Here is a 26,811-nt window from a genome sequence, read left to right as displayed (position 1 = left end):
CCAACGGACACTGGGCTTGCCGAACGCGTGCGTCACTGAAGGGGCGGTTCTGGGAAGCACGAGGAAAGGAGTCTCTTTATTTTGGTTCCGCTTCTTCACTTCCGCCACCTTGACCCGGAAATCAGGAATCACGCTGCCGGGTAGACACTGTAGGAATTTTCTGTAGGAATTACGGATTTTTTTTCTTTCTTCTGGCAATTTTACAACGTGGAGTAGAACTAACAGAACGTTAGTTAAAGCGAGGGCAGAGGAAATAAAGAGCCTTCTGGAACTGCGTGGAAACGGAACCTTAGGAGATTGAGTTGGAAACCCTGTAGGTAGGAAAAGAAAATGCACTTGCCGGCACGTGTTATTAGACGTTAGTGGCGACGCTGCGCTTTGAGCTGAGGGGCAGCGTCCTGGGTAGTGTGATTGCGCGTGAGAGGTGATGGGTTGTTGGGCCTAGCCTCTCCTCTCCTTCTTTGGGGCTTCTCGGAGGGAGAAGGCGGGGTCGGAAGGATGGGACGGCCGCAACCCAGAAGTGGTACACTCTAAGTCTTTCCCAGACTGCAGGTCTTGGCGTTGGGCTCCTGCCGGTGGTCTGTGACTTCGCTTGCAAGGACTCAGCCAACTTTTGAGGAAGGTTTGCGTGAGAGCCGAGCATCTGCCGAGTGCTAAACGAGATGGAGAGACCTCTGGAGAACGTTTCTAGCAATCTTGGTAGGACAGTCTTAACAGTTCCGGCTTCTGAGATTAGACGTGATTATTATGATCCTGGTTTCACCACTGCTGGTTTCTAAATGGCACTGGGAAAAGCCTTAACCGCTCCTACGCCCCTGACCGATGAGATCTACTCAAACTGGCACACAGTGGGGGAAAATATTTTAGGTACAACATTAGTTGCCCTCTTTGTGTCTGAATAACGCTTTGGGGACACTTGTATTTTGCCACACTATCTATTGTAATTGGGGACCTTGTTAGGACTTTGGAGCTCCAGGATGGAGACATTTTTATCCTTTAGCTTATTCTTTTTGCCAGTGACTGTTAAGCTAAAAGTAAATGTAGAAATGAAGGGGGGCAGTAGTGCGAATAAAAAACAATAAGGGTAAGATATTATAGCTGTGGTTGTTTTTAGAGAAAATATCTGGGTGCGGATATGTGGGTGTGCTGCACTTCGGTGCAGTTGTAAAGTGTGTTCATTGAGAATATGGATGTAGGGCCTTTATAAAATTTCCAGTGATAAAATTTATAAGCAGTACAAATGAAGACACATAGCTTCATAAGATGAACTTGGCACAGAAGCTTCAGGGGAAAGAGTTGTGTTATATTTGTGAAAAACTATTAAAAGTGTCTTTCTGTCCAAAATTACTTTTCCAGATAGATGCCAAACAGTCATGAAAGCCAACAGAGAAATGAAGCGGCTCTTTGTGGGTGGACTTGGAGCGGGCATTTCTGAGACAGACCTACAAAGTCAGTTCGGCAGATTTGGAGAAGTGTCTGACGTGGAGATCATCACACGGAAAGATGAACAAGGTAAATCTGTTATAACACTAGATAGTTACAGACAGACAACTTCGGTAGTACAGGAGAAAGCAACTCCAGAGCTAAATATTAGCATTAAACATTATGTATGGTGTCCTGGAATTATTTCATATGAAAATTAATATTGAAACCAGAAAAAGTATGAAACATTTGATTGTCTAAAACATCTGTACTTTGAATTTTAGGAGTCAGCGTTCTAACATTATTAAGCAGAATGTCACTAACATACAATCATGATGTCTGAGCTGATAACTCACTAATATACTATAAGAGGTGTCTTAACTGTTTACTTCAGGGGGGGTTTCTTACTCATTTTGAAATACTTTGATCATGTTTATAAAAATGCAGACTTTAGTCAGGTGAGGCAAAAAGTATTTTCTTTCAAAGAAATATCTGTGAACTCACTTTTAAACTTGGAAAGCTTTTTAAGGCTGGATGTGGTGTCGCACAGTTTTTGGTGTAGACCTCAGGGGGTTGAGGCAGGCCAGCCTGGTCTACCTAGTGAGTTACAGGACTTCCAGTCCTATATAATTGAGAGACCCTATCTCAAAAAAGGAAGTAAAGAGTGCTATTGAGATTTACATTGTTTTCTGATAAGGATTTAAATCTGCTTTTTTTTTTTTTTTTTTTGGTAGGAAATTCACATAGAATCTTTGCATATGTTAACATACAAATAACAGAAGCGGACCTGAAAAAATGTAAGACCATCATGTATTTTTTATTCTAATTGTTAGTGTGGTTGTATAACTTGAAATGACTTTGGTTCCATATCTAATCCTTGCTAGTTACTTAGAAGTTGTGTACATGGACAATCTTGGTTAAGAGAATTCTGGCGGGGCAGTGGTGGCACATGCCTTTAATCCCAGCACTTGGTAGGCAGAGGCAGGCAAATTTCTGAGTTGGTATGTTTGCTCAGAAACTAGTTGTACTGGCTGGTTTTATGTGTCAATTTGACAGAGGCTGGAGTTACCACAAAGGAGCTACAGTTGGGGAAGTGCCTCCATGAGATCCAACTGTGAGGCATTTTCTCAATTAGTGATCAAGGGGGACAGGGGCTTGTGGGTAGTACCATCCCTGGGCTGGTAGTCCTGGGTTCTATAAGAGAGCAGGCTGAGGGGCTGGAGAGATGGCTCAGAGGTTAAGAGCATTGACTGTTCTTCCAAAGGTCCTGAGTTCAAATCCCAGCAACCACATGGTGGCTCACAACCATCCTTAATGAGATCTGATGCCCTCTTCAGGTGTGTCTAAAGACAGCTACATACAGTGTACTTACATATAATAATAAATAAATCTTTAAAAAAAAAGAGAGAGAGAGAGCAGGCTGAGCAAGACAGGGGAAGCAAGCCAGTAAGGAACATCCCTCCATGGCCTCTGCATTAGCTCCTGCTTCCTGACCTGCTTGAGTTCCAGTCCTGACTTCCTTTAGTGATGAACTGCAATGTGGAAGTGTAAGCTCAATAAAGCCTTTCCTCCCCAACTTGCTTCTTGGTCATGATGTTTGTGCAGGAATAGAAACCCCAACTAAGACACTAGTCTTTTTGAATAATTTAAACAAAGGACCAAACTTTCATAGAAATTGCCTATTATATCCCACTTATCATGCACCTTTCCTCAGTCTCTTTGTTTTTTGAACAGCCAATCCTTTGTCAGTAAGACTTGTTATGAAAAGACGTTAGTTGTGAAACTGATATTATAAGATTAGTAAAGATAAGGATAAATACTAGCTTTCAGTGGCTAAAAAGATAGATATGATTTATTGTTCAGTTAATGCAGTTAATGTATTGCAGTCTCTTAGAAGTCAAAAAAGAAAAAGGCACCGAAAAGTAAGTGAAAGGCAGGTGCCACTGGGAGAGGACAGTCAGCCTTTTATCATTTCATTTGTGAAAAGATTATCCTTGCTGAGAACATATATGAGGTAGTTTATTTAAATTTTTAAGTCCAGTAAATGAGAAGATACAGTGCCTTACCTAAAATGTTACTATAAAAAGTAAATTAAGTAACACATTGTAGATAGTAAAATATCTACTGGGAAAATTTTGTTAGTGCTTACATTAAGGAAGCTGGCAGTAGTTATTAGAAAATCAACGACTAGGGCACAGCAGTTGAAGCCTAGCGTGAGCACTAGCTAATGCTTCTCAATGATAATTGAATTGAGGTGAATAATTAAAATGCTACAAGATCCCAAAATGTGCTCCAGTTTACCCTGAAAAGATTTAATTGATTATTTGCCATGTGGATAATAAAGTAGTGAATAATTATTTACCAGAAGTTTCTAAAATGATTCTATAAACAAGTTGCACATGTTTTGTTTTATAGTTTATACATTATTTTCTGTTGTTCTTCAAGTAACCGAAAAATAGGAATCATCAACCTGGGCTGAAGGGATGACTCAGTAGTTTAGTTACTGTTGCAAAGGACCCAAGGTCAGTTCCTAGCATCCACATGGGTGCATCACAATCATGGATTCCAGGGGATCCATGCCCTCTGTGGCCTCGGGCATCCCCACACAAACGAGCATGCTAACATTCGCATACACACACTCATGCATGAAATAAAAGTAAGCTTATTTATTTGTTTATTTTTCTTTGACATGTATGGGTGTCTAACAAATAAGACTATTTTTCATAGTACTAAGTAATTAGGAAAAAATTGCTGAAATATAGTTTTGCATTGGAATGAACTTTGACAATTCTTTATAGGTATGTCTATTTTAAACAAAACAAAATGGAAAGGTGGGACACTACAAATTCAGCTAGCAAAAGAAAGCTTTTTACACAGGTAATATTTGCCTCACATTTATTTAAACCCATTTCTTTATAGTATAATTCTTTTTATAAGTTTACCTACCTAATTTGAAATGATTGAGTGATATATTACTAGTTGTTCTGATTTGCTTCGCAACTTGATGCAACATAGAATAAGCTGGGAAGAGAATTTTAATGTGGTATTATTATTATTATCTATATCTGGTTGGCTTGTGGTTGTTTGTGGCACATTGTTTTGATTCCTTCATTGATGTCTGTCTGAGCCTGAAAGTGGATGGTACCATTTCCTAGTTTAAACCTTAAACTGTATGAGAGTAGAGAGGTGTGGGGACTATGCATGCACTCATTTGTTCTGTCTCTGCTATTTATTGTGAATGTGAGTAGTCGCTGCAGGTTCCTGCCTTGACTACTCTGCAGTGAACTGTAATGAGCTATAACCCAGAGTCGGGATCTTAAAGAAACCATTTCTCTCCAAGGTTGCTTTTTATATGGGACATTTTATCACAACAACAGAAATGTTAGTATATATGTATGTGTTTATTATTCCTTTCTAATACAATCATCTTAGGTTTTCCCTCTTTTGTAACAACTATCTGCATATCAGAAATGACTTTACCACAGTGTCATTTTACTAAAAGACATTTAAACTCTTACTATCTGTAGATGATCTGTTGAGGATGTCTTATAAGTTTGAAAGTGTTTCTCAGTTTGTCAAAAAGTAGAGTTTCCTGTATCTTATTATGTTATTACAAATGATACTAAGTTGCATATGTCGATTTTGACCATTAAATGTAGAGTCTCATACAAAGAAAGAGAAAGAAAGTCTATCCATAAGCTGGGTGTGGTGGCCCACGTCTGTAATCCCAGCACTTGGGAGGCAGAGGCAGGCAGATTTCTGAGTTCGAGGCCAGCCTGGTCTACAGAGTGAGTTCCAGGACAGCTAGGGCTATACAGAGAAACCCTGTGGGGGTGGGAGGAAGAAAGAAAGAAAAGAAAAAAAGAAAGTCTATCCATATGAGACTGTCTTAGTGTTGCTGTTGGCATTTGGGAGCTCCTCAGGCAGACAAGCATAGTGCTGGAGCAGGAGCTGAGAGCTTACATCTGATACACATCCAGGAGACACAGAGACAGCTAACTGGGAATGCCTTGAGCTTTTGAAACCTCAAAGCCCACCCCCAGTGTGGCACCTCCTTCAGCAAGGCCACACCTTCTAACCTAACCAAACAGTTTAACTGGGAACCAAGTGTTCAAATATATGAACTTATGGGCCATTTTCAGAGACATAAGACTAAGTCTGCATGTGATTTGGACTTATATTTTCATAGCTGATTTGTTTTTACTTCACTTCACTTCAGATTGGCCCAAGAAAGAGAAGAAGCAAAAGCAAAGAAAGAAAAATCAACCATAGGCAACACCACCTTATTGGAAAAGATGGGAGGAATAGATTTCCATATGAAGGCTGTGCCTGGAACAGAGGTGCCGGGACATAAAGTGAGTTTCCTTCAGTAGACTGTGCCATTCGTGTCTCCTGAGACCTCATATTTGTAGTTGTGTCAGCCAAAGCAGATGCTTTTTCTCCACTTTGGAGCAGTTGGCCTATAGGTTGGGGGTTTGCCTATTTGTTTTTCATTTTCAACATGTGTTTGTAATTCTTCAGTCAGCACAACCTCCCCACCAATTTATTTAGAGAGAAGTCCAAATTAGGTGGAGACTCTTCCTAAGGACATAGGTGTTAAGATGGACAGACAGGTCCCAAGTTTGCTATTTTCTCACTGACTTCAGCACTATTTGTTTTTATTGTTACTATTTTAGAATTTCGTACATGCATATGATGTATTTTGATCAAATCCATTTCCTAGTCCTTCCCCTCTTAATTTCTCTGTATCCCACCACTACTTTTCCTCTTAACATAATGTGTTCCCCCCCCCCCCAACCCACTGACTTCCCTTAGTACTAACTAATCTGTATGTACGTAGGTTCAGAACCAATTAGCTACTAGAGCCTTTCAGTTGCCAGTCCCAGAAGGAAACTAAACTCTTCTCTCCCAGGAACTATCAGTTGCCAGTAGCTCTTAGCAGGGGTGGGACTTCTAGAGCTCTTACCCCATCCTTGCTGGGCTTTCGCCTGCCTTGATAGTGTTATATATCGACTGAGGATGACCTTGAGCTTTCTCCCAACTACCTCTTATATACTGGGATTACAGTGTGCCCCAACCACATCTCGTTCATAAGATGCCAGGGATAGAACTCAGGGCTTCGTGCATGCCAGCCAAATACCTTACCATCTAGGGTATATATGAGGCTGTAGTTTCACTTTCAATAGTCGTATATGTTTGTGTAAAGTACTATCCATGACATAGTTGGAATTTTCCTTTTTCTTTTTTTGTTTCCTCATACTTTTCTTCTTTAATACCTTTTATTATCAGAAAGCTAAGTTCCACTTCCATAGTAGTCCATTGTGAGTTCAACATTTAAAAAAGTTACATCTATGTATTATTTTGCTTATATTTGTGACAATCATAATCTTTTTTTTTTTTTTTTTTTTTTGTCTTTTAGAATTGGGTTGTGAGTAAATTCGGAAGAGTCTTACCTGTTCTTCACCTTAAGAATCAACAAAAACATAAAATATCCTTTGGCTGGCATTTCACAGTAATATTATTTCCCAGAGTGATTGGGGGAATAAAATAGCTTTAGGATTTTACTGCCTCTATCAATAAAGCTTTAATTGTTTCAGCATATTTTTACCTTTCTGTGCAAGGTTAGCTCTAAGTCATCTACATGTATAAAGCACGTTGAAAATAATGGGTGACACAAACTTTTACATAGTTAGGTGGTATGAATTATGATTGCCAAAGACACATTGTCATTTGTTAATGCAAAAATCTAATGATAAACTTGACTGGGACAAGCTTATCATTAGATTTTTGCATTAACAAATGAAGGTGAAGGCCTTTAATCCCAGCACTTGGGAAGCCGAGGCAGACAGATCTCTTTCAGTTCAAGATTACTTTGGTCTACATGGCAAGTTCCAGGCCAACCAGGACTGTGTACTAAGATCCTGTCTCAGAAAACAAACAAGCCAGGCAGTGGTGGTACCCGGTATGGGAAACAGAGGCAGAGGCAGGCGGATTTCTTGAGTTTGAGGCCAGCCTGGTCTACAGAGTAAGTTCCAGGACAGCCAGGGCTACACAGAGAAACCCTGTCTCAAAAAAACAAAACCAAACAAACAAACAATCTTACTATATAGGGAGTCACAAGGCTTTGCTAATAGGGTAGTGCAAGAATAAAAAATGAGGCCTTTGTTAAAGAAAATTTACAAGAAATTGATAGAAAACTGATAGTATAAATTAGATCTAAAAAGAAGATACTAGATACAAACAGGCTGGCTGATTAGCAAGAAATAGTGTATGGGAAAATAATACGATATCCAAAGTTAGTTAATTCTGATGTCTGCTCTATGAGGTTAGTTATTTGAGACTTTGAAAACCTGGTCAGAGCTGGGCGGTGGTGGCACACTCCTGTAATCCCAGCACTCTGGGAGGCAGAGGCAGAGGCAGGCAGATTTCTGAGAGTTCGAGGCCAGCCTGGTCTACAGAGTGAGTTCCAGAACAGTCAGGGCTATACAGAAAAACCCTGTCAAAAAAAATAGAAAACTTGGCCAGAGGGTGTGTATATGTTTCAGAGAGTTTGCTGTAATATTTATCAACCAAGTTATTTCTCTCATCTGATAGTGGTGGTGCTTGATTTTAGCTTTGCGTGTGTTATAGTTCACTTCATAAAGCCTAGAAACTTACCATGTGGTTTGATGGGAAATTGAAGGAAGACAGAATAAAGGAGTAGAATAAAGGACTTACTCAAGGTTAAACAGTTTTCCTGTTTCATAAGTTTGGTAGGTTTCCCTAACACCAGGTGATTTTGTTTTTTCCTTGACTGAGTAACATTATGAAATATGATCCATCAAAATACTGCCACAATATAAAAAAGATACCAGAGAATTTGACAGAAACCACTCCCATAACTGAGCTCACTTGGGAATTGGAAGGAGGCAATGACCCTATGAGTAAGAAACGTCGAGGAGAGTTTTCTGACTTTTATATCCCTTCTCAAAAGGTCAAAAAAGTGCAGAAGAGCAATGATCCCATGGAGTGCAAGGTTTCTGATTTTGGTCTAAGGACTAATCAGGGAATGGAGAGGAACAGATCATCACAGCCTGTGACTGCACATGGGATAGCCCCTAGTACTGTTACTCCTTCTAAACCACTCCTTGTGCCCAGTTCTGGTACTCAGAAACCTAAACATGTGGTTTTTCATACTTCTGACTTTGAAATTATCTGGAATAAAAGTAGCATGTCTGATGATGACATTGACTCAGAAGATGAATTAAAAATGATGATTGCAGAAGAGGAAAACAAAGAGAAACCTGGGCATTCCTCAGTCAATGAGTCTGAACATGATACTTTTGAAGTTGTTAGGGATGATTTCAAATCAAATATTCACAAACTTCCTTCAGCGAGCTTAGGAAATAACCATGAATCTGACTTAAGTGATACAGATGAAATTATTGAAATGAAAAAAAACATTGCTAAGGTCAAAAACAGTACAGAATTTTCACAACCAGAAAGGCCTGTAAGCAAGAAAAGTTCTTTTCAAAAGATAGAACCTTCTAATGACTGTACTAAAGTACAAGAGATTAAAAGCAACAAAGAATCAGCCCCGTGTCATAGAATAAAGTTTGTAAATCCCAAATTTCCACCTGACTCCACTGGCAGTGACAGTGAAGAGTCCGAGGAAGATGAAGAATATAAAACCTTGATGAAAAACTGTCCCCGCATGAGTCTCACTTTGGCTGACTTGGAGCAGTTGGCAGGCAGGCATCAGAAGTTTCCAGGAAAAGACAATGAGATTAATGGTCCACAAAACGTCAGTCACTGCAAATCTGACACAATCTCCAAGACTTCTGGTGACCTGTACAATGGCCGACAGTGCATTCTTCCTGAGGAGATTGTGGCCTCCCTTTTAGAGGAAGAGAACACTTATAGCAAACAAAAATCAGAGGAAAATATCTTAAAGCCAAAATTCCAGGCCTTCAAGGGAATAGGCTGTCTCTATGCAAAGGAGTCAGTGGACAAAACTTTGAAAGAGAACATAGCCTTTAATACTGTCAGTGAGCATCACAGTTCCTTAAAACAGGAAGATCACAATACAAGTTTTATGGAAAATGGATTCAAGTGTGTTAATGGCTCATCAAGCAAACTGACTTCATGCCAACCTGCAAAAAAGGTGATTGACCCAAACCACATTCAGCCTCCAAAAAGACAGTGTTCTTTTGAGACCCAGAACCATAAAGTAATGTCCTCTACTAGTTTTGACAAAGGAATTACAAATCCTCTCCCATGTCCATTGCCATTAAAAGTCAAAACATCCCTAAGTCTCAGTGCAAACAATCACAAGGTAGACTCTGATGGAGATGCTTGCCATTGGCCTGAAAGTAGAAAAGCTTTAGAGAAAGAGAGGACCAATTTAAGCAACCTCGCATGTCTTGAGAAACCACCAAAGGTGTCACCCAGGGAAGACCCTCAGAAAAGCACAGCTGCTGTCTCACTCTCTGTTAGTAATGCATGTTGTATAAATGCTAAGGATAAACATGCTGAAGACAACCAGAAGCGATTGGCAGCCTTGGCAGCGAGGCAGAAAGCCAGAGAAGCACAGAAGAAACTGGTGCACAGTGCATTGGCAAATTTGGTAAGCGCATTTTCATTCTATGGATCTATCTGGTGTTCTCAAGGTCCAGCTTTTCCTTCTCATTTGGTGGGTGTATCCTTATAGAGCTCATTGTGTTCTTCACAGTCACCGCTTTTCACCTGTCCTGTGGAGTCTATACTATACGGTTGCCAAGTTATCTATAATTCATCACTTCATTAAGAAACTAATTTGTATGATTGCCACAAGAGTAGTATAACCCTTGATGGCATTTACTGTAGTGAGTCTCTTGCTAGAGAATAATGGTTAAATCCTGAGACCTGTGCAGCTATTGATGCATTGTATAGCAAGCAGGCAGTCACAGTCTCTTAGAACACCGGTTAGGTTTTCTCAACCCATACAGAGTAATGTGAAGGGATTAGATGGACTTAGACTGATATGGGTATGCAGCAAGGAAGAGGAAAGATCTTACTATAAAAGGAAGCCATTTGTCTAAAAGTAAATTTTTTCAATGACCCTAGTGTTTATAGATAGTGTCAAGGCAAAAATTGAAGCAGCAGTGATTAGGAAGGATGGGTTATGCAGTTTCTACAGAGGGTGGGACTTTATTCCTAAAGCTGCGAAAAACTGAAGAACTTTAATCAAGGCATTGAAATTAGTTGTGTACTTTTTGTAATGAGAATTAACACATTATAACACACAGATCATTTAGCCCTAAAAGTTTTTAATACACAACACTGTCTGTGGCCTTCAGTGTCTAAAATGTTTACTCTGAATCTTTACAGATAAAGTTTGTCAGCCTCTTGTTTTAGAGATCCTTCAGGCTATGGCATAAAAAATAAATATAATGGAGTCAGATCTGGAAGCAAGGAGAACCTTTCAGAGGTTAAGTTCCACAACTATGGCAGTGGTGGTTCTTAAAAATACTGAGGTCGTGCTGGAGAGATGGCTCAGCAGTTAAGACTATTGACTGCTTCTGAAGGTCCTGAGTTCAAATCCCAGCAACCACATGGTGGCTCACAACCATCCGTAATGAGATCTAACACCCTCTTCTGGGGTGTCTGAAAACAGATACAGTGTACTTATATGTAATAATAAATAAATCTTTGGCCGGAGTGAGAGGGGCCGGAGCAAGCAGAGGTCCTGAATTCAATTCCCAGCATCCACATGATGGCTTACAACCATCTGTACAGCTACAGTGTATTCATATACATAAATAAGTAAATCTTTTAAAAAAATATCGAGGTCAAGTTAATAGAATTTGGTTGTTACTGGATACAGATAGAGAGGAGGCCTGAGACTGTTTTAGAAAAATTGTAGATGATAATGTTATTCTCTGAAGCAAGAAGGGAAGGATAAGAGCTGGGAGAAGATGATGGTGGGCATGGACGTGGATATACAGTTGGCTGTCTCATGAAACATAATGCTGCTTGTATTTTACTAGGATGGTCATCCAGACGACAAAAAAACACACATTGTCTTTGCTTCTGATAATGAAAGTGACACAGAAGAGACATCCACTCATGAGCAAAGTTGTCCAGAAAAGGAGCTGGTGAAAGTAAGGCCTCCAAACATTAATCTACTTCATAGATTCCCCTTGTTTTGCTTTTCTTTCTGTGGTGAGAATGCTATGTAGCCCAGGCTGCCTTTAAACTTTGAAAACTTCTGTGTCCATCTGGTACTACAGTGTGTACCTAACCCAGCTGTAAACTCTATAGTATAACAAGAGCTCCACACAACTACCACTTCTGTGTAAAATCCTAGGGTGAGAACCAGAGCTGCCCAAGCTGTAATACCATACTCTGAGATGTCAGGGGTCTTGGAGATTTTTCTCACTCATGAACTCGTTTGTTACCGTATGTAAACTCACATCAGTATTCATGCTAAACTGTAAGAAGTATCCTTGCATATAATAATTATTCCTTTAATCAAAGTGGCAATAGGGAGTGTGTGGATTAATGATCCAGGAGTCCAGTTAAGTAGTCCTGAGTTGAGAGTTTTCATCTGGCCTACCACATGTGTTGTTCTGGATGCAGTTGGATTGTTGGTTTTTAAATGTGGGGTAAGAACTTTATGAAGAAAATGGAGATTGCCTGCCATGGTTAATGCCCATCACTTTTTATCTGCATAGCAGGCGTCTGTGAGTAAAGCATCTGGGAAGCTGTTTGACAGCAGTGATGATGAAGAGTCAGATTCCAAGGAGGACAGCACCAGGTTCAGCATCAAACCGCAGTTTGAGGGCCGAGCCGGCCAGAAGGTTAGTGAAGACTGAAAATAGAAACAGTTGCGGATGGCTAAGTTTTGAAGGTAATCCTAGAATCTACCTAAGGAAAGGGTAGTTCTAGGGTGGGGTATTTATTGTGGGAGTGAATTCTCTCATACCTCTCATAGGCAATGCAGTTATGCAGATAATATGAATTTCAGAGTGTGAGGAGGTGCACTTAGAAGAGACTTTTTAAAAAATGTGCTTATGACAATTTTTTTTCTGTGTAGCTTATGGATCTGCAGTCTCAGTTTGGAAGTGATGAGAGATTCCGCATGGACTCTAGATTTTTAGAGAGTGACAGTGAAGATGAAGAGAAAGGTAACTATTTCATTGTTCAAACAATGTTAAAGCTAGTAATGTCAGAAGTCACCCGGTGTTTCTTCTTCACATAACACAGGAAGAAACTGTACCCTAAAACAAATTGAATTGAAGTTGTAGTCAGATGTGTATTAATGATTCTTAAGTTTCTTTATATTTAATTTTAGTATAACATAATTATACTAAATTAGAAACCACACAAGATGTCTAATTTATATTTAATCGGAAGGACCACTTGTTTGTTTTGGGATGGATTGGTTTGTTTTAGGATATTGGTTCATCTGTTGTTCCCACTATGCAATGGCCATGCTGGTATCAAACTTGTGATCCTCCTGTCTCAGATTCCTTCTTAGATTACAGCATGCACCATAACTCCCAGCTAGATGTTTTTATTTTCTTACATATATTATTTCCTTATTGTGAGAGAGTGTGTGTGATCACACTTATGCCACATTGTGCATGTAGAATTCAGAGGGAAAACTTATTAGTGTTGTTTCTCTTATTCTACCATGTGTGTTCTGGGCCCCAAATGAAGTTACTAGGCTTGGATGTAAGCACTGTCATCCTCTGAGCCATCTCGCCAGCCCAGTTGTTTGTTTTGTTTTGCTTTTGTTTTTTAAATCTATTTTCTTGAATTCATTCTTATTTGGGTGTCCATAACAGTAATGATGTCATCAGAAGTATATTAATTCTACTTCCTGGGGTTTTTTACAATAGTAAGTCCAAATTTATCCACAAGATGGATCCTCGCTTGGTCGCCTTGAGTGAGTCCCCCTTCCCTGTGCACTTCTTGTTCCCTTTGCAGTCACAGAACTTGAATCATTGTGAGCTTTGTGTTTCTCTGCTTCTTGAGTAAATCTGGTGTTCACCTCTTTTGTGTTTTATTTTAAAACGTTTCTTTGTCCAGCTGAATACTCATGTTTTTGAACCTTAGAAAATTTGCAGACTTTTCTGTAGAGAACATAAATCAGATTAATTCCAGATTCTCCTTTGGTAATTCCCTGCACTAATCTGAACCAGTCTTGACAGTCTGAACTTTTTATGCTGCTTTTAACTAAACTAACTGTTGAATTTTGGTTCTCTAGGATTTGTCTGTTTCTGTCAATTATGGGTAGGAACTAATTGAGTTGATGTGTGTGAAGTACAGGGTCTTCTTCCTTCAGAATTTACTACTAGGTCAAAGACTGAAGCAAATGTCAAATTAGTAGTCATAATTGATTCACTGGTTGTCAGTTATAAACTTAGCATGTAATCTAGATAACACATTTACAGTGTTAAAAATTATCAGAGTCAGCTGGGCAATGGTGACGCACGCCTGTAATCCCAGCACTCTGGGAGGCAGAGGCAGGCGGATTTCTGAGTTCGAGGCCAGCCTGGTCTACAGAGTGAGTTCCAGGACAGCCAGGGCTATACAGAGAAACCCTGTCTCGAAAAAACCAAATCAAAAAGAAAAGAAAAAAGAAAAGAAAAGAAAAGAAAAAAAAAATACCAGAGTCTGTAATCACTTTGGGTGTATATTTTTTGTTATATGTGTGTTTGTTATATTTTTTAGTCCTTATAATTTTTAGACTTGCCACCAAAGACATTATTAAATCTAGATTTTATTTTCTCAGTTGCAAGTGGAAGTTGGGTATTTCATTTGCTAGTCATGTGATTTCTAATTTTTTCGTGGCAAGAAGTCTTGGAGAGAGGTACATTATCAAATACAAGGTTAAACTTGTCATTTGGTGTATTTTGATTGAGATTTCTCTAGCAGTGCTTGTCAGGACATTACTAGTTATTCTTTTTCCTCAGAGTTAAATGAAAACAAAGTGGATGAAGACGAGCTTGCTGCAGAAAAAAAGAAAACCCTGAGTGTTGCACAAAGTATCCTGAATGTCGGTGTGAACAACCCTACAAACAAAGGATCAGTGGCTGCCAAGAAATTTAAGTATGGCTTACGGCAGGTTGCATTCATGATATTTTTGTTTGCCATAAATGCCTAGTGAATTTAATTTAAAATTAATGCTTTGTGTTGTTTTGTTCTTGAGATACTAGTGGTTTAACCTACGGCCTTGCATTTGCTAGTCATTTGTTTTTCCCCTGAGCTATAGCCCAAGCCCAGGTGAGTCCTTCATAACTACTAGAGAGAACAGTTGCCGACATATGTCAAACTCTCAAACAATTCTTTTATTTGACCCAGTTATTCACTTTAAGAAATTTTAAGTTCAGGTGTGGTAGTTACCAGCTTTATTTAATCCCACCCAGCATTTGGGATGCTAAGAGAAACTCATCTTTTGAGTTCAAGGCCAGCTTGTTCTACAGAGCAAGTTCCAGGACAGCCAACACTATACAGAGAAACCTTGTCTCACAAAACAAACAAATAACATTTTACAAAAAAGAAGAAAGAAAAAGAAAAAACTAATTTTAAATAGTTTCTATATAGCATTCATGATGTCATAGCAGTATTGTTTTACTGGTTAGCAAATTGGAAGTGACTTTAAATATTAAGTGAAATTGTTAAGGTGTACAAGTAATTATTATGGAAATTTTCAAATGTGTGCTTTAAAGAGATTAGTTGCAGTACTCGACCTGTAGATCATAACCCCTTTGGGGGCACTTGTCAGATGTCCTGCATACCAGATATTTGCACTATGATTCATAACAGTAGCAAAATTAGTTATGAAGTAGCAACAAAATAGTTCTATGGTTGGGGGTCACCACAATGAGGAACTATATTAAAGGGTCAACATTAGGAAGGTTGGACCACTGGATTTATGTAACTTCTAGATACCATGGATCCAACTACTAATTGTTTGTTGGTATGTCATTAGTTGTCTCTTCTGTAGATCATTTAAACTTGTCTTACTCTTTGAGATTTATTTTGTGCAAGCTGTGGAAAGTATAGATACTTTATATTCCTCTATATATTAAAAACATTTTTTCCTTATATATGGTTATATATGGTTTAGAACCACCCAGGCTGGTCCCAAATATATAACAGTAATCTTGCCATCATTGCATGAGTTCTGAGATTACAAGTGTGTGTACCCATGATATCCAGCTTTAAGATGAAATTTTTTGTTGTTGTTGTTGGTTTTTTGTTTGTTTGTTTGTTTGTTTGTTTGTTTGTTTTCAAGACCAGGGTTTCTCTGTATAGCTCTGGCTGTCCTGGAACTCAGTCTGTAGACTATGCTGGCCTCGAACTCAGTATTCCGCCTGCCTCTGCCTCCCAGAGTGCTGGGATTACAGGTGTGCGCCACCATCGCCCAGCAAGATGATTTTTTTAAATGTGTGTGCGTGTGTGTGTGTGTGTGTGTGTGTGTGTGTGTGTGTGTGCTGCTGAGGTAGTGACTTTAATAAGCTATATAAAAACTTTTCTTTTTGAATAAGTGAAGTTCCTTAGCTATGTGCAGTGCTTTATCAAGGCATTTTGTTTTATTTTTAAACTGAAATCTGTAGGTTTTTCTGTAAAGGGAATCAGGGAAGGTTTGGAGTCTCTCTTCCCTTCCACCATGTGGGTCCTGAGGCTTAAACTCAGGTCACCATAGTAGCAGGTATCTTGTGAGACAAAATATTTTTTAATTTTTGTTGTTTTTGAGACCAGGTCTCTATGTAGTCCTGGCTGGCTCAGAATTCACAGAAATATGCCTGCCTCTGCCTCCTGAGTGCTGTTGGGATTAAAGATGTGTACCACCACTCCTGGTTGTAATTTTTAAGGTTAAAAAGGATCCAGGAATACTCAGATAGTTTTAAATGTTCATAACAAGATAATTCTTCTTTTTCATGAACATCATTTAGACTTATTTTTTGCCCCATCTTAGTTTACTTGCAAGTTGCTGGCACAAAATAATCCTGATAAAAGTTGCTTAAGGGAAAAGGGGATTATTTCAATTCAATTTGAGATTGCAATCCATCCTGGTAGAAAAATCAGGCAGAAGTCTGAAGGAAGTGGCTGACTCACCCACAGTCAGAGCCCGAGTATGAGTGTATATACACTCACTCCCCTAACTTTCTCCCTCTCTAGGTCAGGGTCTCTTGCCTAGGGAGTGGTGGTGTCCACATGGGTGAGCCTTCTCACCCAATTAATGTAATCACAATAATTGTCCACTAACATGCCCGCAGCTCAGTCTAGTTTATAAAAAAGGACATTCCTTACCTGAGACTCTCTGAAGTGATTCTACATTGTGGCAAGCTAACAATTAGAACTAACCTTCACAGCCCCTAAATTAGAGTCTTTATAGTGACAATTTATGAATTGCCATTAATGTTTCAATTCATGTCTTTCAATCTTTATTCACTTTACACAGGGACATCGTACATTATGATCCAACAAAGCATGACCATGCCATTTATGAAAGAAAACAAGAAGATAAAGAAAAAGAAAGGTAAATTGGGGTGTGTTTTCCATTCAAATTCTACTGCAGCTGCTGAGGTAGTGACTTTAATAAGCTATATAAAAACTTTTCTTTTTGAATAAGTGAAGTTCCTTAGCTATGTGCAGTGCTTTATCAAGGCATTTTGTTTTATTTTTAAACTGAAATCTGTAGGTTTTTCTGTAAAGGGAGTGATTGTTAATGAAATTAGGCTTTGCAGGTCAGATAGGTTCTGCTATAAATATTTCTCTTTACTTTGGTAATAGAAAAGCATGTAGACACTGAAATTTGTGTCATATGTAACTTTTATGTGTATGGTGTCCTGCTTGCAGTACATCAATGCATCCTAAGCACACCTGTTGCCTGTGAAGCCAGAAGAGAGTGTTGGGTCCCAGGAACTGAAGTTATATTCAAACTGAAGTTAACAGACAGTTGTGAGCTGTCATGTGGATGCTGGAAATTGAACCTCTGGAAGAACAGTCAATGCCCTTAACTGCTGCACCAGCTCGCATATATAATTTTTGCATAATCTTTCATTGATTATTCCAACCTATCAAAGCCATTCTTGGGGACTGGAGGGATGGCTCAGTGTTTTAGAGCACTTGTTGCTCTTGCCAATGCACCAGGTTTGATTCCCACAGGGCAGCTCATTACTGTCTGTAAGTCTAGTCCCAGGGGACTCTGCTCTCTTTTGGCCTGTATGAGCACCAGGCACTCATGTGCTACACCATAACATACATTGCAGGTAACATACTCACATATGTAAAAACAAATAAATCTTTAAAAAAGAAACCACATTCTGACGATGCAGTTAAGTGTTAAATAAGCAGTGGCCTAGATTTGACTATTCATGGTTTAGATGTTTTCACAGAGTTGATGTTTTCTTAGGAACCATTTCTGTAATTTCACACCATTTGCCTTTTGAAGATTTAAGGATTTCTAAACCCATGGCCAGTTCTTGGAGAGACAGAGAGAGAGAGAGAGAGAGAGAGAGAGAGAGAGAGAGAGAGAGAGAGAGAGAAGCAAGGTCTCTTAGTTTTACTCCTCTTAACATTTTACTGTAACAAGAAAAAAAGAAAAACAGAAACTATATTCCATAGTTCCCTGGATGTCTCTTAAGCTAGATTCCCAGGCTATTTAGGTATGTGCTCTATTTTCTACTTTACCACTGGCATCAGTGTTTCTAGAGTTCCTCCCCTAATTTCCAATACAATTTCCCTCACTTTACCAGCCCTTACCTATAACCTTCTTAAAGACCATGTGGTTTCAACTAACAGCTTCAACACCTTTCAGATTTTTGCCAAGACCCTAGACTCAGAAATTACATGCTAGAAATAACTAAGTTGAGTCTGTGCTCCAGGAATGGAAAATTTACTTCCAACTCTTAAAAGTATGAAGGATCAATTTAAAAGTTACCATATGGTAGTTCAGTTACAGTGGGCAGAGGTGATGATCACTCCAAGGTTACAGTATCTTCTAGACATAATTGGACTGGTACACATGAGCTCACGGAGGGTGGCAACACTTACAGTCCCTGCTCCAGTTCAAGTCAGATTTTATCTCGGCCCTGAGAGGGAGATGTGGGCATGACCTGCCACCCTAACCAAGGAGCTCTCTGCAGCTGATACTTGCTAACACAGGAAAAATCCATTTTCTCCATCCACCATTTTCTGGTGTCTAACTAGGTACATTTACTACACTCTAAGGCAGGCCCCGTATCCAAGAGCAGTTGGCCAACACAAAACAAACTCAATAGTATTTTTTGTAGGTTTTGGTTTTTGTATGTGTTTGTTTTGTATGTGTGGTTTTTTGAAATTTTTTGTTTTTGTTTAAAGAGAAAAGCAACATAAAGTTGGGTAGGGAGAAATTTAGAAGAATTGGGGAAAGGGAAACCATAATCAGGATATATTTATGAGAAAAATGTTTTCACTAGGCACGCCTTTAATATCAGCACTTGGGAGGCAGAGGCAGTTGCATCTATGTGAGTTCCAAAGCCAGCCTAGTCTGCAGAGCAGCTACACAGAGAAACCATGTCTTTAAAAACAAAAGCAAAGACCCAAAAATAACCACAATTTTTTAATAAAATTTTCTTAACAACAAAAGACAGTTAAATAGAGCAGTCATACTCGTTTTCATTTTAAATAGTACATTAAGAATTTTTGCTTTTTCTTATATGTACTATATGGAATAGATTCTTACTTGGTAAACATTTTATTCTATTAGCTAAAACCTAAATATTGTAAACATGCTGTACCTAAGATCAAACAAAATATATTCATTTCTAAAATATAGAAATGATGACAATCTAAAAAATACTTGCAAAAGGTAATAATAGACTTATCAAAGTTACAATTCACCTTTAAAAGATTTTTAATTGATTTAATAAAAATTGCAGAAGTATAAAACTTAAACTAGCTGGATGGTAGTGGCACACGCCTGTAATCCCAGCACTCTAGGAGGCAGAGGCAGATGGATTTCTGAATTCGAGGCCAGCCTGGTCTACAGAGTGAGCTCCAGGACAGCCAGGGCTATCCAGAGAAACCCTGTCTTGAAAAAAATCAAATCCAAAAAAAAAAAAAAGAAAGAAAGAAAGAAAACCTTTAAACTAACCTTAGAAGTTTAACACGTTCATTTTGTAGATGAGAATACACTCATTAAAGGTCAATGATAGTTCAGTCCCTGCAGTGTTGGTTACAGAGTGAGAGGAAAGTGCTCATGTGTAGCTACGTTTGCATCTGTCAGAGGTAATGTGTGTAAAGAAAAAATGAAGGATAAAGGTAGAAGTGTCTAAGTTGTTTACCTTCATGATGTTGAGAATTTTCAGAGCTTGTCTTTATTATGTGTGTGTCCGTATATGTCATTTCAGTAAGGCAAAGCGGAAGAAGAGAAAGGAAGAAGCTGAGAAGCTGCCTGAGGTTTCCCAAGACATGTATTATAACATTGCTGCAGATTTGAAAGAAATATTCCAAAGTGTGAACAACACAGATGAAAAGGAGGAAGACGCGTCTAGGACTGAGGCTTGTGCTGGAGAGGGGACTGGGGAAATCAGGGACACTGCGACACTGACATGTGGACCGGAGCAGACCACTGGCTTTACCTTCTCTTTTTTTGATTCAACCACTAAAGATGTAAAGGATGGTATGTTTTTTTTCTACTTTTTTATTTCAGGCAAGTTCAACTTGATTGAACTTAAAGTAAATTAATGGATTTTGTGTTGCCTCAGTAAAGGATCCCTTTTTCAGTCTGCATAAACAGTATGGGACTCCAGTGTATCCTGATTATAAATGTGATGTGCCCACAGGTATGAAAAGCTATCTTTGCATTAGAGGTAGCAGACTGCTCAAGCTAGCTGCTGTATGAGTGGAGACTAGGCATTATTGCCTGGGTGCCTTGTTTACATAGAAACAGTCAGGAACAAGTAAACTACATCATTTAAGTCATGTTTCTTATTTCAGCTGGAAATGTTGGGGCCTACATAATGGAAGAAAAAAATAGCCTTTTTGGTTTTATACAGATACACCATGTCATCAATATGCCATTTATAAAGCTTATTGTTTTAGATTTAACAGAATGTACAGAAAAGTATAAAATCAAGTCTTATAGCTTTATATCCTATTTCAGGAAATCTGCCCCTAACAGTTTCACAGATTTAAAAATAAGAAAGTGGAAAACCTCCCCATTTTCTTTCTTTAAAATTTTCACATGTATGTTGTATGTGTGTGTGTATCTGTGTGTGTGTGTAAATGCACATCAGAAAGTGTTCTTAAACACTAAGTCATCTCTTTTTTCCTTTGAAGACAGGGTCTTACTGTGTATCCCAGGGTACCATGGAACTTACTATGGTAGCTCAAACTGGCCTCAAACTTAGGGTTTTTTGGTCTCAGCCTCTTGAGTGCAATGATGATGTGTGCCACACCTGAGTAGACTTTGTTTAGAAGACTGTTCCTTACCCTTCCTCAAGATGTATGTCCAGTACTGTGGGTGTTTCCTATAAAAGGCAAAGTGAATTTATCTAGTATCAGATATACACAGCTAACATCCGTGATGTGCTTCAAAGATGATCATTTAAAATAAAGCACATGGCCCAACAGTTAGGAACATGTTTTATTTTTGCAGACTACCCAGGTGTGGTTCCAGCACTCACATTAGGTGGCTCATGACCTCCTATAACTCCAGTTCCAAGGGGATCCGATTCCTTTACTTCTGAGTGTATGTATACTCACTGGCACATGTACATATTTAAAAAAAATTAAAAGCACCATGTGTTTACAGATACATGTCAACTTTCAACACTGTGCTACTCCTAATATGGCTACAGAAACCATAGTGGCTTTTCCAAAACATAAATGAGATGCATTTTACCCTGTGTTCTACTTTATGTTTTCTGTGTGGTTAGTTTGGCTTACAGTTGAATAGAATATGAACTCAAACACTGGAACTTTGAGAGCCAAGTGTGAAAAATAACATTGGCCTATATTTAGTCTTAGATCCAGTCCATTATTTTAAAGAAGCCGGAAACTTGGAGACTTGTGAGTCATCATGCAAGTCTCACAGCAGTTTTTAGAGTTGAAAACCACGAGTTCCTTCTCTTGTGTGTGAACAAGCAGAAAGGGACTCTGCTTTCAGTCTATCTTAAGTTGTTGGCCTCTTTTTCTGTTGTTTTGTTTTTTGTTTTGTTTTTATATTTTTTTGAGACAGAGTCTTTACATAGCCCTGGTTGTTCTGGAACTCATTATGTAGACCAGTCTGGCCTCAGACTCACAGACATTCGCTTGCCTGTGCCTCCCAAGTGCTAAGACTAAAGGTATATGCCCCATGCCTGGCCCTGTAGACTGCTTTTAATAGCACTTAGACAGTGGTTACTTGTTAGAAAATTATAGTGCTCATCTATAAATCTTTAGCTTTTGCCTCTTTTTATAATTTTATATAATCTATATGACTCTAAAACAGTGGCTTTTATTATTTTAAAATTGCAAAAGATAATGTTACTTATTTTAAGAAGTACGTCCTTAGGTCAGAAGTAGCAATATTTGCCTCTCATGAATAAGGCATTTGGATTTGAACTCCAAAATTGGAGGAAAAAAGGTGATATTATCTAATTTTAATGTATTAGAAATTTAGTCATGTTTGCATAGTACAAGTAATCATTTTACTGTGTTTATAAATTCATGGTTGCTCGGCCATAATCGCATTTCCTTTTATTGTCATAATAATATAGCCACCTATAGAATCGAACTAGTGAAACGTGGGAAGATAGCTTGCCAGAACGATCCCCGATTCCAAGACAGTAGTTCAGAAGAAGAGGATATTACTGAAGAAGCAGATCCCAGAAAGCCCAGCCCTGGGTAAGCTGTTTCTGTGTAAGCATGTGTCATGGTTGATAAGTCAGACATGCTTCAGCTGCACTATGTAAGCATCTAGAACAGATTTTATCAGGTTCTGTTCAGAATTCTTTTTTTTTAAAGATTTTTTTTTTAATATATATGAGTACACTATAGCTGTCTTCAGACACAACAGAAGACGGCATCAAATCCCATTACAGATGATTGTGAGCCACCATGTGATTGCAGGGAATTGAACTCAGGACCTCTGGAAGAGCAGTCAGTGCTCTTAACTGCTGAGCCATCTCTCCAACCCTCTTAACCTCTTTTTTTTTTTTTAAAACAGTGATTTTTATATGGCAACTGGTGGCAGATAAAGTGCGTGTCAGGCCATAAGGCTGATGGTAACATTCCTGGTTTGGAATCCAGATGCTCCAGCTGAGTTAGGTGCCAGCTAGAGAACACTGGCAAATGGGGTAACAGTGGGAGTGAGTATTGATGTCCAGAGTTTGTACTTAATCGCTCAGTATCAAAGCTTTAGCTGGAAGATGGGGTGCGGTCAGCTATAACATGAGCAAAGTGCAGAGCAACTTTTTAAAAGGAACATTTTATAATTTCACTATATTATTTCTCCTGTCTTTATTTTGCTTGTTACTTGGGTTTCTTGTTTTTTTTAGACCAGGCTTATATTGCCTAAACTTCTCTTGAACTCATTATATAGCCAAAGCTGCCTGGAATTCCTCATCCTTCTGTCTTTGCTTTCCAGATTATAAGCATATACTGTCACACCAGCTGTAATAATTTCTTCTTGTGTATTGAAAGTAATTTCTGCCCTTTTTTTCCTCTTGTTTTCAGAGAAGTGGTTCCTGAGAAAGAGACCATTAGGTTTTTCTTTTTTTCTGAGAATGACGACAGACTTCATGGTAAGTACATTCTTTCATTCAGTCATGTGGGACTCGGAGTAGCGCAACTCTTACTTTGTACTGTACACAGGAGCTACGTCTAGAAATGTCAGCCATTTCTGTAATGTGATGTATTCCAATTCTTTATAAAGCTCATTATGAGGGCCAAGTGTACCTCTTAACCATGTTCATTATTTGTTTATTAATATTATCAACCACATCTTATTTTGGTATAAGCACTTGTTTAGATGCTAACATAGAAAAGTTTTCACTGTTTTAAAAGTCTACATGAAATTTCTGAGGCTGATGATGAACTAATCAGATTGGTCATTTTAATAGTAAGTAATTGGCTACCTCATGCTTTTGTTTTTCCCCTAGGTTCTAACTTATTCTGGAGTGGTGTAGGAGGTAGTATTAGCAGAAATTCTTGGGAAGCCCGAACAAGTAGTCTCCTTTTGGTGAGTAATAGTTCTCCATATTGGTTTCCTCTAAATCAAGATGTGGCATTAGTGTTACTCTTCCCTAATATAACAACAATAGGAATAAGATAGGAGCATTATAAAATGGAACAGCTGAGAACACGACTTAACCTTTTTTTTTTTTTTTTTTTGGAGACAGGGTTTCTCTGTATAGCCCTAGCTGTCCTGTCCTGGAGCTCACTCTGTAGACCAGGCTGGCCTCAAACTCAGAAATCTGCCAACCCCTACCTCCTAAGTGCTGGTATTACAGGCGTGTGCCACCACCGCCCAGCTCTGACTTAACTCTTAAACTACTAAAAAGAACTTAGATGTTGTTTATTTCAATTATGACATGTTCTGTCTGAAAAATTAGATGCCATGAGCAGATTTTATATTTTGAATGAGTGAGCTTATTAAGCATATAGAAAGCCAAAATAAAAGGACAGACAGACAGACAGGTTGACTGACTGATTGACTGACTGACTTAATTAATTCATTAAATCATGTACTCAACACTTTCCAGCAGAAACAGAGTAGAAAGGCCCTCTAAGGTAGCCAGCTGGAGTTCCCAGTTAGGTTTTCTGTCCATACCTGAGCCTCCCATAGCTAAGCTTCCAGCTTCTCTTCCCTACTACAGACACTTTATCCTAGAGTAAACATTGTAACATCTGCTGGAAATGGCACACTTTCTAGCTGTTCTCAAGGGCACAGTTTTATCCTTGAGCCGTCGTGATGTTCCTTCCTCCCTGCTACACAGTTGGTGGGTCAGTCCAGCCCCAAACAAGGGTTCTTAGAGGATACTTGATAAAAAAAAACATACTTAGGTGCACAATGAGGGCAGTAGGAGAATCCTTGCTTTCAGGGCCAGTTTCTGAGTGAACTCAAATAGCACATGACAATATACCAATATATAGTATACATTACACAAGTACATGTCAAGACCACACTAAAGACTGTCTCATTTGAGTGACTGGTCTATGTCTAGGCAGTCTGCTAAGTAATAGGTAATCAGGAGGTTTTTTCAAAGCCTAAGTTACAGTTCCCTAACCACATAAAACCAAAAATTGAATAGACTCTGTGTAGGGAGAATTTTGGTTTCGTTGAAAAACACAAATATTATGGGAATATGTTTTAATTTTAATCCCAAGTGTGGGAATATAGTGCTGCTTCAGGCTTTCCAGAGCAGCTGATTTGCCTAGTCCTCCAGCAGGGACAGTGTGGTTTTGACAGTGGCAGATGGTTTCTGTGATTGTGTGACAATTGGAATTCTGGGGACTCATCAGAGAGTTTATACTCTAGGGCCCCATGAGAGGGGATAGGTTAGTGGTTTGTGGCTTTTGGTTGCTGTTAGTTACAGTTTGTTAATATTAAGTGCACAGTGAAGAAACCAGAAGAAATTAAACATTCTGATAGTAACGTTCAATGAACTTGACTACCCAGTCATCAGGAAGTAGTCTCACAATAACATCCACCCTCTCCCTATCTACCCTTTTTTCTCTCCCATCTAGTGTTAGGGGTTGAAAGGGTAGAAGAAAAGGGTGGGTGAAAAAGGAGAGAAGGGTGGAAGGGGAAAAGAGCCCACAAGGTAGCCAAGGTCCGACTACAGTTCGGTGCTTCCCAGCAAGTGTTTGTAGAATGGGTTTCTATGACTTTAAGTATATTTTGTTAGGCCGGGAGGCAGAGGCAGGCGGATTTCTGAGTTCAAGGCCAGCCTGGTCTACAGAGTGAGTTCCAGGACAGCCAGGGCTATACAGAGAAACCCTGTCTCTGAAAAAAAAAAAAAGTATATTTTGTTGACCATGAGATATTTGTGTTTATTGTTGATAAAAGCTTCTTGTTTTATGGTTTTCTAGGAATGTCGGAAGAAACATAAAGAAGCCAAAAGGAAGGTGAAAGCAAATTGACCTTTGTCAGCTTTGGTTTTGAAATTGAATGTGCAGACTGCCCATCAGCCCTCCAAAGAAATTAACCCAGCAAAGCATTCACTGACAAAGAAGAACTTTCATAGTAGAAAAATGTTCAAGGCCTGGATGATAATGTCATTCTTCTGACTATTTCTGTGGAATTCTTGTGTATTCCTTTCCTGGTGACTGTCCCCAAAATAAATTGAGCCAGTTGTGACACACATGTAGCCTCAGCACTTTAGAAGGGGAAGTGAGAGGATCATTTGAGTCTGGAGTTTTAGATCACACTGAGCAACACAGCAACTGTCCTCCTCAGCGCAGCTCCCATTCTTGTTCTCCACTCTGAAATACTAGAGGCGATCTCTTGACAGGAGGCTTACATGAAACCCTGTTTAATAAATGGTTTGATGTGCTTGTTTAAATATTTCTGACTATCCTAAATATTCTCTACCTCTAATTTATCTTTTTAAACTCAACTTCAAATTAACGTTAAGTTCTGTATGTTTCTGATGTAATTTCTGAAGATAAAATAGAACTTTTTAATAAATTGTTCAGAATATTTTTTATTTCTGATTAAATACTCTTTAACTTCAATTTGTCTTTTATTTAAAAAAGGAAAACGATCAAGTTAATTTTGAACTGTGCACTTATATTTTGAAAACGATTTGCCTGAGATGTGGGATATTCAGACCAACACCTAAGATTTCTGTGAGGACCAGAGAAGACAGTATAGTGTATTATTGACCTTAGCCTCTAATATGGAGATGGGCCTGTCCCAGAAGTCCAATCAGACATGAGTTTACGAAAAATACTAATTATCTAAAAGACCACTTAGAGTCAATAGTCAGGAGTCAGATCCTAAGCCCAGGTAGGGGTACAGGCTTGATATTTCACTAAATCTAGCCAAGATTCAACATAGACCCATTAAAATGAACAGTACAAAAGGGTATTAGTCCTAAGTGTCTTATTGAGCATCTTAGTGTAGTAGTATTGATGCACATTTTCCTTGAGTATAAAAATGTATTGTGATTTGTTCTTGGGTTCTTAACCATTATTTTGCACTTCCTATATCTCACAGATGCTGATTCCTATGGATTTTTGTTACTGTTTTTAGTAAAATAATACATGGGAACTGGAGAGATGAAATCATTTGGATAAGTAAAATAGACTACAAAGAACTAAGCAATTGGAAGACCTGTTGTAGATTTCTGTTTCTAGGATTTCAGACTTAGAGATTAAAAGCTATGTGGAAAGATACTTAAAGGTGACACCTCTTGTTGTAAACCATATGTCATCATTTCA

General features: G+C 38.7%; 1 protein-coding gene across 8 annotated transcripts; it reads left to right on the top strand.

Moving 5' to 3' along the window:
• Positions 1–119: 119 nt before the first annotated feature.
• Positions 120–26,103, top strand: Nol8 (nucleolar protein 8). 8 transcript variants are annotated; one of them, XM_052157254.1, is made up of 18 exons: positions 120–313; positions 546–699; positions 1,357–1,512; positions 2,157–2,219; positions 4,221–4,299; positions 5,642–5,777; positions 6,842–6,912; positions 8,227–10,027; positions 11,430–11,543; positions 12,117–12,242; positions 12,479–12,569; positions 14,364–14,499; positions 16,859–16,936; positions 19,791–20,062; positions 22,143–22,269; positions 23,101–23,168; positions 23,526–23,605; positions 25,459–26,103. In XM_052157254.1, exons 2-18 carry the CDS (start codon positions 663–665, stop codon positions 25,507–25,509), a joined length of 3,486 nt encoding a protein of 1,161 aa, XP_052013214.1. In that variant the 5' UTR covers positions 120–313; positions 546–662; the 3' UTR covers positions 25,510–26,103. The 8 variants fall into 8 exon arrangements, with proteins under 8 accessions (XP_052013214.1, XP_052013218.1, XP_052013219.1 ...); XM_052157258.1 differs by having other exon boundaries at positions 120–317; positions 1,361–1,512; XM_052157259.1 differs by having other exon boundaries at positions 120–317; positions 12,120–12,242.
• The last annotated feature ends 708 nt before the right edge of the window (positions 26,104–26,811 follow it).

The sequence above is a fragment of the Apodemus sylvaticus genome, chromosome 14 (genome assembly GCF_947179515.1).
Source record: "Apodemus sylvaticus chromosome 14, mApoSyl1.1, whole genome shotgun sequence".
Lineage (NCBI taxonomy): Eukaryota > Metazoa > Chordata > Mammalia > Rodentia > Muridae > Apodemus > Apodemus sylvaticus.
The sequence above is the reverse complement of the archived record's forward strand: the minus strand, read 5'-3'. Positions and strand labels throughout refer to the sequence as shown.